The sequence below is a fragment of the Dunckerocampus dactyliophorus genome, chromosome 19 (genome assembly GCF_027744805.1).
Source record: "Dunckerocampus dactyliophorus isolate RoL2022-P2 chromosome 19, RoL_Ddac_1.1, whole genome shotgun sequence".
NCBI classification, from domain to species: Eukaryota; Metazoa; Chordata; class Actinopteri; order Syngnathiformes; family Syngnathidae; genus Dunckerocampus; species Dunckerocampus dactyliophorus.
In genome coordinates this window covers 19,668,712-19,681,247 of record NC_072837.1, presented here as the reverse complement: position 1 = coordinate 19,681,247, position 12,536 = coordinate 19,668,712, and the positions used below count along the sequence as shown (strand labels likewise).

The 12,536-nt window shown below is 40.4% G+C and overlaps 1 protein-coding gene across 1 annotated transcript; it reads left to right on the top strand.

Moving 5' to 3' along the window:
• lamp5 (lysosomal associated membrane protein family member 5) lies at window positions 1–4,331 on the top strand. The gene is made up of 6 exons (XM_054761460.1): window positions 1–430; window positions 648–826; window positions 2,195–2,326; window positions 2,597–2,693; window positions 2,895–3,083; window positions 3,795–4,331. Exons 1-6 carry the CDS (start codon window positions 379–381, stop codon window positions 3,971–3,973), a joined length of 828 nt encoding a protein of 275 aa, XP_054617435.1. The 5' UTR covers window positions 1–378; the 3' UTR covers window positions 3,974–4,331.
• Window positions 4,332–12,536: the final 8,205 nt, after the last annotated feature.

Below are 12,536 nucleotides of genomic sequence, written 5' to 3'. Positions count from 1 at the left end.
CGCCTCGCTTCCAAGCAGAACCTGCAGCGGCTGGAGCGCCACCTTTCACGAGGAGCCACTGCCGGGAATCACGCACGGGGATTGCCGGTGACGTGCATGGTGTGATTTTTGGGAGCTGGGGGGTTCGTTTGGACCATCGGAGCCAGTTTGGAGCCCACCCAAGACTGGATGAAGTGGACTTTTTTTGGTGCATTTGCGTGGAATTTCAGTGCGCGCTGAGTGGAGGAGGCATCCGTCCTCCCTCCCTCTCTCTCTTCCTCTCTCTCCTCCCTCTTTCCTCCCTCCTCTCCTCTCCTCTTTCCTGGTCTTGTTTCTGCTGCGCTCAGGTGGATCCACTCGGTCCTGATCCGCTCCTCCAGCGGCGGGAAAGTGTTGAAGATGGGTCGAGCGGGTTTCAGCACCACGGAGAGCTGCCGGCTCCTGCTGCTGGGTACGTGCCTGCGCGCGTGTGTGTACTGTATGTGCGTGTGCGTGCGTCGTGACTCCACGCTGCTGTGCGTGTGCGTGTGCGTGATTCAGCCATCACTTTTCTACTTGCACAAAAAAAAGATGACTTTCTTTTTGGAAAGATTTGTGCTGACTGTGCGTCTTTTGGGCGGCATAGTGACACCCCCTCCCCTCCTCCTCCCCTCTCTCTTCTCGTGCAGGTGTGCTGGTTCTGTCCGCGGTTCTGGCCGAGCAGGAGGGTGAGAACCTGTCCGGGCTTTCCAACAATCCGGACCGAGCCATCTTTGCCGTCAGGGAGAACGGAACCACGTGTCTGATGGTGGAGTTCGCAGTGAAATTTCTCGTGCCGTACGACGTGCTCGCGCTCAACCGGATTGACGTAGGTCCCCCCCACCCCCATATCTAAATCCCCCACCACCCCAACCCCTTTAAAAGGTCGGTGGATGCTTTCCAGCATGTTTCATGCTCGTGCGTAAAAGTGATTCTACAAGCACGTTGGGGTCTTAAATATGAATCGAGCGCTTCTTTTTCTTCTCATTTTAGTAATGCCACTCATAATGTGAGCCACGTGTGGTCCAAATGAGGCAACTGATCGTTAAAAGTTCATTAAAATTCATTTTCTTGAGGCTGTGCGTTGGTGCGTAAAACGCTGACTGTGCAGGCGTGTCGTCTTTGAATGTGCTGTTTTTACTCGAACTGGAATGCCGAGGACATGTTTCTACTTATAAAAGGGAAGAATAACACATTGGAAAGACCACGCATGCTTTTGCAAAATCAGGAGTGTAAAAGTGCCCTTCTTGCAGTCATGGTGGTGTGAAATGTAAAATGTGTCAAACGTCTCCCTTATTTGGAATCACATTTGTCGTAATCAAAGTGTCACGTGGTTAAAATGAGTTGATTGGTGCTTGAAGTGAATAAAAATGCAACTGAAGGCTGCAGTTTGCATGCGTAAAATGCTGACTCTGCATTCTAAAAGCACATTCCGTTCTCATCAGTTCGGATTCAATGCGGATTCAACTCTTTTCTCTTTGCTAGTAGTTTAAAGCAAACATTTTAATCGTCGTTTTTCACAATTTCACTGCATTTTTCCACACTGTTTGGTTCGTAAACGTGTCTTTCTCCTTTCAACGTCAATCACTTGAAAAAAAAGTATTTATCATAACGAAACTCGTATGGATTAAAAACCGGTTCAGATCATTAAAAGTGCATTTTTGGGGGACACTGAGGTGTGGGTGCGTGCGCGTGTGTGTGTAAAATGCTGACTCTGCATCATAAAATGTCTTTTATTCGTGAGAAAAGGCTCTTTTTCCTTTTGCTAATATGCAAAATACATTTGAAACATTTGACATGTTTTTGTCGTTTATTCTTCTTGAGCTGCCAAAAGCTTTTCTTTCCTCCAACTCAGGCGTATTAAGTGTGAAGATGTTGAACTAAATATTTGCCATCGTGAAGCTGACGTGATTCAAACTGAGGTCATGTGGATGACTTAAGATCAATAAACGGTCATTTTTAGTATTTTTTCTAGGCTGAGGTTTGGGGTGTGAGTGTGAGTGTGCATAAAATGCTGAGTCGGCATCATAAAGAGTTTAATTTCCTTTCAAGAGTGAAGATAAATGACACATTTTTTATTCTTTACTCGTAAAAACGTGTAGCATAAACTCTACATGCTCTTTTTTTTGCTTAAAAGTGACTCACACTTTGTTCACTTGCTCCTTGTGTGTGCGTGTGCGCGTGTGCGTGTGTGCAGCTGATCACAGAGCAGGCGTCCTTCACGCTGCCTCGTGGGGCTCAGATTGATGGCAAGTGTGGCAGCACTGAGTCAGAGATTCACATTAGCTGGAAGAACAACGCGTACACGCTACGCATCTTCTTCTCCAAGGTACAACGCTACACTACACTTAATTACACTCGACTACGCTAGACTCGACTCGACTCGACTCGCTCTGGAGCCTCTTGCCAGGTCACCATCGTAAATGAGAACCTGTTCTCAACTGATCCTGGTAAAATCCGGGTGAGAAAAAGAAAAGCAGAATACACGAGGCTAGAGCTAGGCTTCGACTCCTGACTAGACTGGACTACGTTCGAGTAGAGTAGATGGACGTGTATGAGGGAAGGAGAAGTAGCGGGATGTATCTGTGGTGTGTTTCAGGACGTGCGTGATAAGGGCGTGGACGTGTGGAAGATCAGCAAGGTTCAGTTTGTGTACGACACGTCGGAAAGTACACACTTCATCAACGCGTACAACCGTAAGTCTTTCTTTTACTTCCTGGTCCGCATCTTCTAAGACGCCACCCACAGCCACTGGACACTTGATTAGGTACACCATCATGACATCCATCATCCTAATCACAATGATAATCATCATTACGATACCTAATCAAGTGCTGCCAGCACCCCAACACACGCACACGACACTGGCACTGACGGACGTGTTCGCGTTTCCCCAGCCGGGAGGCACACGGCCAACACGCACCGCCTGTCAGCCTTGGTGACCCCCGCCGGGCGCTCGTACGTGTGCACGGCCCAGCAGACCCTCACCCTCATCAGCAGCGACCACCAGAAGGGCGTCACCGTCGCCATGTACGACATCCAGATTCAACCTTTCGACATGACCTCCGACTTCGTCTTCAGCGAGCGTGAGTACCACCCTCACCTGGAGGCAGGGGGGGAACCCAGACGGTGGTCTTCCTGTCCATCAGCAAGACTACGAAGTATATGAATACTAAGTCATAAGTGGACAAAACATTTCCTAAAATTGTGTAAAAATCTATATTTGACCTTTCTTCATATTGTGTGTATTGGAGTCGTCATCCAGTCTTATGAATTATTCTTATACAGTATTCATCGTATTGTTTGATTGCATACTTTCCATTTATTATTAATTACATCATTATTAAATAATTATTGTTCAATAATGATTGAATTTTAACCATTTTTTTATATCACATTTTTATTGCTAATTATTTTCCATTTCTTTCATATTATTAATTCTATTAAACTGATACATGAACATTTCTATTTATTATTAAATAATTATTCAAATCTTATCATTCAATCATGATTTCATTATTCATGTCTTTATTATTCGTGATTATTTTTCTTGCCAGAAACGTTGACAAACTGAAGAAAAACCAAATTCCAAATTGCTCCAAACCTCCTTGGCTCCATTTGGTCGAACCGTTTCTTTTGAAATAAAAGACGCATTTGAAACGCGTGGAATTCATACATCTTCTTTTGGGTGGAGAATTTTTGCAATTATGATTTTTTTTTCCAGTAATGGACACCATTTTTTGTACTTCCTGTGACATGAACGTGTGTGTGCGCGTGCGTGCGTGTGTGCGTTGCAGCGTACAAGTGCATGACGGACCAGCGGGAGCGCCTGGAGGAGACCCTGCCGCTGATCTTGGGTCTGATCTTGGCGCTGATCATCGTCATCACGCTGACCGTGTACCACTTCCACCTCAAGCTGACCGCCGCCAGCCAGCCGCAGCTTCCCCGCGACCGCTCCATGTACAAGAACATGTAGGGCCGGGGGGGGCGCCCTACAAAGGAGATGTGGACATTTGGTGTTTTTTGGGGGGGTGGGGAGAGGCTTGCATGGATGTGGTCGACCCTCCAAAGAAACCTGCTCTCACCGTGACCACGCCTCCCACACAGAAGCCACGCCTCCATGTCACCAACTTCCTGTTAACGTTTCTTGTCTTTTAGGCTTCCTGACCTTTGACCTGTCATGTTTGTTCACGGTGGACGTCTCGTCACGCGTGCAGTGTCGTCTTTCATGCTTTTTTTGGTTGGTTTGACCACGTGTTCCAAATGTCCAATATTTTTGAGAAAGTCTATGCATAAAAAAATAAAAGCTTCTCCTGAAGCGCTGGCGTGTCTTTTTATCTTCCTCCTCCTCCTCCTCCTCCTCCTCGTCATGGCCGCCATGTGAGCGATGAGAGGAGTCGGAGGACAGATGAACTATCGATTTAGTCATCGGCCGGGCTGACAAAGAAGAGTCGTTCGTTAAAGACGAGCGTGTAAAACATCCCAGATGCTGATTTATGGACACCGGATGAAGGTCGCAGACGAGATGAAGGTCACACAAAGCAGCGCCTTCACTTCATCTTCTTGGCTGCAGCTAACTGGAATTATTTCCTGCACTTTTTAGGACGTGATGGAAGGAAGTTGGACATTTTTGTCACATGACACATCCATCCATCTTCCAAGGTCGGGAAGCGGGGGCGGCAGCCTAAGCAGGGAAGCCCAGACTTCCCTCTCCCCGGCTCACTAGTCTCTCCGTCGTGTCCTGGGTCTCCCCCGTGGCCTCCCACGTGCCCTGAACACCTCCCCAGGGAGGCGACGCTCGAGCCACCGCATGTTCTCCTTTCAATGCGACGGAGCAGCGCTTCTACGCTTGAGTTTCTCGCAGTGCTTCTCAGCGGCAGCGTGTGCGTAAAAGGGGGCTCACGTCCCCCCGTACGTGCTCCTGCGCGCAAAAATGGGCAAAATCGCAAGAGACACGCACGTGGCCCGCACTGATTTTCAAACCTGCAGACAGAACGCAAAGCCCGTAGGAGGAAAATTGGGATGCAAATTATTTTGTGCGTGCACGCAGCCAGGTGGCGAGGGCCAGGCACAGGAGGGCATCCGACATTAACGCTGCCACGGCGGGCCGCTCTTCCCGCTGTACACTCTGGTTCTCCCAGTCAGGGATGCCGGTACGCCCGTCTTGCGATCGGAGCGAGCGGCCTTCACGTAAACATGAAGCACACCTGGCACGCACGGGTCGCACGCCGCCCTCACCATCTGAAAGCTACGGCAAGCACGTGGTGTCACGAGTCACTTGCAACCCCTCTGACACTCTACTTCCTGTACGTGCTGGCCACGGCCAACACTTTTCCCACAAATTGCAGAGCCCGTGCGTGTGGCACCATGTGATGTCAGGCCCCCCTACGGAGAAAACTCATCTGGGTCGCTTGTACTCGCCTTCCTGTCCTTTGGTCACGACCCAAAGCTCATGACCAAAGGTGAGGGTAGGAACGTACAGTAGATCCAACGCTGAATTCTTTAGGCTCAGCGCCTCTTCAGCACAACGGACGCCACACGAACATCCATACTGAAATATCGATACTTCCGATACCAGCTCTTCAGGCTCTGAAATGGATTCTCAAATGAAAATACTGATTTTGACGTCACGCTTGTCTGCTGAAGCATTGGCCGATTGTAAAGTGAGCCGCGTGTCATCAAGGTTGTCATTCTTAAAGAACTTCTTCATTTATTTCATTTTCCTTTTCTCTGCTTTAAAATACCATTTTCACATCTTTGATATGATTTAGTTGCATATTAGCTTGGCTGCACTCCAAATCACGCCGCTACCTCAAAATGCTTCCGATAAATCACATTTTAAAATAATGAAAGAAATAAAAAGAATAAATATATTTTAAAAATGAATTTACAAAGTATCGGTAATGGTCGGGTATCACCGATACCGGCCTAACTTTTACTCAGTATCAGATCAGATCAGACATGAAATGAGTGGTATCGCACATCACTACATGGCACACATGTCCTAAGATGTTTTTTTTCAAGTCCTACTACACGTCACGTTTTACAAACAGTGTGGAATTGGAGCAAGTGGGCCAAAAGGAGACGAACGCCCAGTATTCCTGTATTTTATTTTGGAAAAACCTGCTAGAGTGGCCCACTGGGATGAAATATCATTTTTTAAATGAGCACGAGGCAAATCCATTGGCTAATCCATTTCCTTGGCGTACGAGCCCTCCCCTCCCTCGTTTATTTACTGGAGTGTCGTCCGGCCTCAATCAATATCCCATTACGCCGCTGCCACGGGAGGGAAAATGGCTCCGAGGACAGAAGGAGAAATAAGCTCATCAATTACGACCTCCTCTTCAGCTCTGGGCGCTTGGGGGGGGGGGGGCTGCCGTGAAAAGAAGGAAGAAGAGGAAGAAGCGACACAACCTTCTTATGGAAATCCCTTTCGCTTTCTTTTCATTCAAAACATCCGCACTCGCAGGCACGAACATGCTAGTCTTACTCATCCTCACACACACGTTATTATACACGTTATTATACATGTTATTATACACGTTATTATACATGTTATTATTCATGTTATTATACATGTTATTATACATGTTATTATTCATGTTATTATACATGTTATTCATGTTATTATACATGTTATTATACATGTTATTCATGTTATTATACACATTATTATACATGTTATTATACATGTTATTATACATGTTATTATACACATTATTATACATGTTATTATACATGTTATTATACATGTTATTATACATGTTATTCATGTTATTATACACATTATTATACATGTTATTATACATGTTATTATACATGTTGTTATACATGTTATTATACATGTTGTTATACATGTTATTATTCATGTTATTGTACGTTATTATTCATGTTATTCATGTTATTATACATGTTAATATACATGTTATACATGTTATTATTCACGTTATTATACATGTATTATACATGTTATTATACATGTTATTATACATGTTGTTATACATGTTATTATTCATGTTATTGTACATGTTATTCATGTTATTATACATATTATTATTCATGTTATTATATGTTATTCATGTTATTATACATGTTATTATACATGTTATTATATGTTATTCATGTTATTATACATGTTATTATACATGTTATTATACATGTTATTCATGTTATTATACATGTTATTATTCATGTTATTATACATGTTATTACTCATGTTATTCATGTTATTATACATGTTATGATACATGTTATTATACATGTTATACATGTTATTATACATCTTATTATACATGTTATTCATGTTATTATACATGTTATTATACATGTTATTATACATGTTATTCATGTTATTATACATGTTATTATACATGTTATTATACATGTTATACATGTTATTATACATGTTATTATACATGTTATTATACATATTATTATTCATGTTATTATACATGTTATTATACATGTTATTATTCATGTTATTCATGTTATTATACATGTTATTATACATGTTATTATACATGTTATTCATGTTATTATACATGTTATTATTCATGTTATTATATGTTATTCATGTTATTATACATGTTATTATACATGTTATTCATGTTATTATACATGTTATTATACATGTTATTATACATGTTATACATGTTATTATACATGTTATACATGTTATTATACATCTTATTATACATGTTATTCATGTTATTATACATGTTATTATACATGTTATTATACATGTTATACATGTTATTATACATGTTATTATACATGTTATTCATGTTATTATACATGTTATTATACATGTTATTATACATGTTATACATGTTATTATACATGTTATTATACATGTTATTCATGTTATTATACATGTTATTATACATGTTATACATGTTATTATTCATGTTATTATACATGTATTATACATATTATACATGTTAGTCATGTTATTATACATGTTATTATACATCTTATTATACATGTTATTCATGTTATTATACATCTTATTATACATGTTATTAATGTTATTATACATCTTATTATACATGTTATTCATGTTATTATACATGTTATTATACATGTTATTCATGTTATTATACATGTTATTATACATGTTATTATTCATGTTATTATACATGTATTATACATGTTATTCATGTTATTATACATGTTATTATACATCTTATTATACATGTTATTATTCATGTTATTATACATGTTATTCATGTTATTATACATGTTATTATTCATGTTATTATATGTTATTCATGTTATTATACATGTTATTATACATATTATTCATGTTATTATACATGTTATTCATGTTATTATACATGTTATTATTCATGTTATTATGTTATTCATGTTATTATACATGTTATTATACATGTGATTATTCATGTTATTCATGTTATTATACATGTTATTATACATGTTATTATACATGTTATTATTCATGTTATTATATGTTATTCATGTTATTATACATGTTAGTATTCATGTTATTCATGTTATTATACATATTATACATGTTATACATGTTATTATACATGTTATTATACATGTTATTATACACATTATTATACATGTTATTATACATGTTATTATACATGTTATTATACATGTTATTCATGTTATTATACACATTATTATACATGTTATTATACATGTTATTATACATGTTGTTATACATGTTATTATACATGTTGTTATACATGTTATTATTCATGTTATTGTACGTTATTATTCATGTTATTCATGTTATTATACATGTTATTATACATGTTATACATGTTATTATTCACGTTATTATACATGTATTATACATGTTATTATACATGTTATTATACATGTTGTTATACATGTTATTATTCATGTTATTGTACATGTTATTCATGTTATTATACATATTATTATTCATGTTATTATATGTTATTCATGTTATTATACATGTTATTATACATGTTATTATATGTTATTCATGTTATTATACATGTTATTATACATGTTATTATACATGTTATTCATGTTATTATACATGTTATTATTCATGTTATTATACATGTTATTACTCATGTTATTCATGTTATTATACATGTTATGATACATGTTATTATACATGTTATACATCTGTGTAGGCTCTCAGTCGTACAGGAGTTGTCCATCGAGGAAAAGGCTTCTTGAGACGTCATCTGTACTTCTGTGTAGAAGGTGTCGGACGTTTCGCTCCTCATCCGAAGAGCTTCGTCAGCAAACTAATAAGTGCTGGTAGCTTAGGCCTTAAATACAGTAAGAGTGGGCGGAATTGGTGTGCCAACACCCTCCTCCTATTGGTTCGTTACACTAAGCCTGCATTCCTCATCTTTACAGTGGTATAATCCTATCCTGTTATTCACACCTACGATAAAAGGGAAGTGTCGCTCCCTGAATTGGGTATGAACGACTCTGATACTGGCTTGTTAGCATCTATTGTTCTGGCTCGGCCCTGCCTTCACCTCATTTGCAAGACTAAGAGCTGTGGGTTTTGGTCTCAGTAACCTGCTGAACACAGGGTCCAAATTGAACCTCAAACCACCATTCCGATTCAATGATGGGTTCTGTTGTTTGACAAAAATAGCTTCCTTTACTCCTCTTTCAAACCATCTGTTTTCTTTGGCCAAAATCTTTACCTCGCTGTCCTGAAAAGAGTGATTGGTAGCTTTCAGGTGTAGATGTACTGCTGATTGAGGACCACTAGCATTGTCCCTGCGATGTTGATAAAGCCTTTTTTGGAGCATTTGCTTAGTTTCCCCAATGTAGTGCTCTTTGCATTCCTCATCTTTACAGTGGATGGAATAGACCACATTGCTCTGTTTCTGGTTTGGAGCCTTGTCTTTAGGATGCACTAATTTTTGTCTCAGGGTATTTACTGGTTTGAAATAGGTAGGAATTTTGTGTTGCCATAAGATCCTCTGGAGTTTTTCGGAGACCCCCGCTACATAAGGGACTACCACTCCTCTCCTTTTAGCTTCTGTGGGCTTTTGGGTTTCTTTCCCTACTCTCTTCTTTTGACATTTGTTAAAAGCCCACCGTGGGTACCCACAGGTTGAGAGCGCTCTCTGGACATGTTGTGTCTCCTTTTTCTTTCCCTCAGCACTAGTTGGTATTTGTTCCGCTCTATGTTGGAGGGTCCTAATAACCCCTAGTTTATGTTGTAGTGGATGGTTTGATTCAAAAAGCAGGTATTGGTCAGTGTGTGTGGCCTTTCTAAAGACCTCTGTAAGTAGCTGTCTGTCCTTTCCTATAATTACCTTGCAGTCTAAGAAGGCTAGTTGGTTTTCTTTAGTGTCCTCGCGAGTAAATTTGATATTGGTGTCCACCGCATTGATGTGATCTGTGAAAGACTGAATTTCTTGTTTTTTTGATTATGACAAAGGTGTCATCCACGTATCTAAACCAGTGCCTTGGTTTTGTTCCTGAGAAGGATGTGAGAGCCTGTTTCTCCATCTCTTCCATGTACAGATTCGCCACTATGGGTGAGACTGGTGAGCCCATAGCACAACCATGAATTTGTCTGTAGAATTTCCCTCTAAACTGAAAATATGTGGTGTTAAGGCAAATTTCCAGTAATTGGCAGATGTGGTCAGCACTAAGTTTTGTTCTCCGATGCAGAGTTGAGTCCTCGAGCAGTCTCTTCCTCACCACCGAGACTGCTGCTGAGGTGGGGACAGATGTGAAAAGTGAAGTCACATCATAAGACACCAAAGTTTCCTCTGGCTCCAATCTGAGGTCTTTGATGCTCGCCACAAACCCTTTTTGTGTTCTCTATATGATGATCAGTGTTGCCTACCAATGGGGATAAGACTGTTTTTACATATTTCGCTACATTGTACGTGGTAGAGTCAATGCTACAGACAATGGGTCTGAGGGGAAACCCTTCCTTGTGGATTTTTGGAAGGCCATAGATACATGGTGTAGCCTCCCCAGGGTATAACCTATGATACATCTGTCTGTCAATTAGTTCTCAACACATTGGACTACGAAGAAAAAATAACAAGTCTAATTAGTGATGCCAACACATATGAGCAACTTAAAAGGGACCCATCCAGCAGGTATAAGAAAGAAATCATACACTGTCTCCAAAAGTTAGAGAAGGAAGAACTAATTGACAGACAGATGTATCATAGGTTATACCCTGGGGAGGCTACACCATGTATCTATGGCCTTCCAAAAATCCACAAGGAAGGGTTTCCCCTCAGACCCATTGTCTGTAGCATTGACTCTACCACGTACAATGTAGCGAAATATGTAAAAACAGTCTTATCCCCATTGGTAGGCAACACTGATCATCATATAGAGAACACAAAAAGGGTTTGTGGCGAGCATCAAAGACCTCAGATTGGAGCCAGAGGAAACTTTGGTGTCTTATGATGTGACTTCACTTTTCACATCTGTCCCCACCTCAGCAGCAGTCTCGGTGGTGAGGAAGAGACTGCTCGAGGACTCAACTCTGCATCGGAGAACAAAACTTAGTGCTGACCACATCTGCCAATTACTGGAAATTTGCCTTAACACCACATATTTTCAGTTTAGAGGGAAATTCTACAGACAAATTCATGGTTGTGCTATGGGCTCACCAGTCTCACCCATAGTGGCGAATCTGTACATGGAAGAGATGGAGAAACAGGCTCTCACATCCTTCTCAGGAACAAAACCAAGGCACTGGTTTAGATACGTGGATGACACCTTTGTCATAATCAAAAAAACAAGAAATTCAGTCTTTCACAGATCACATCAATGCGGTGGACACCAATATCAAATTTACTCGCGAGGACACTAAAGAAAACCAACTAGCCTTCTTAGACTGCAAGGTAATTATAGGAAAGGACAGACAGCTACTTACAGAGGTCTTTAGAAAGGCCACACACACTGACCAATACCTGCTTTTTGAATCAAACCATCCACTACAACATAAACTAGGGGTTATTAGGACCCTCCAACATAGAGCGGAACAAATACCAACTAGTGCTGAGGGAAAGAAAAAGGAGACACAACATGTCCAGAGAGCGCTCTCAACCTGTGGGTACCCACGGTGGGCTTTTAACAAATGTCAAAAGAAGAGAGTAGGGAAAGAAACCCAAAAGCCCACAGAAGCTAAAAGGAGAGGAGTGGTAGTCCCTTATGTAGCGGGGGTCTCCGAAAAACTCCAGAGGATCTTATGGCAACACAAAATTCCTACCTATTTCAAACCAGTAAATACCCTGAGACAAAAATTAGTGCATCCTAAAGACAAGGCTCCAAACCAGAAACAGAGCAATGTGGTCTATTCCATCCACTGTAAAGATGAGGAATGCAAAGAGCACTACATTGGGGAAACTAAGCAAATGCTCCAAAAAAGGCTTTATCAACATCGCAGGGACAATGCTAGTGGTCCTCAATCAGCAGTACATCTACACCTGAAAGCTACCAATCACTCTTTTCAGGACAGCGAGGTAAAGATTTTGGCCAAAGAAAACAGATGGTTTGAAAGAGGAGTAAAGGAAGCTATTTTTGTCAAA

What these genes read in the sequence shown, in the direction of transcription:
- lamp5 (XM_054761460.1), top strand. Translation starts at nt 379, where the DNA reads ATGGGTCGAGCGGGTTTCAGCACCACGGAGAGCTGCCGGCTCCTGCTG. An exon ending in CTGCCGGCTCCTGCTGCTGG is followed by an intron (nt 431 to 647) that starts GTACGTGCCTGC and finishes CTTCTCGTGCAG; the next exon opens with GTGTGCTGGTTCTGTCCGCG. An exon ending in TCGCGCTCAACCGGATTGAC is followed by an intron (nt 827 to 2,194) that starts GTAGGTCCCCCC and finishes GCGTGTGTGCAG; the next exon opens with CTGATCACAGAGCAGGCGTC.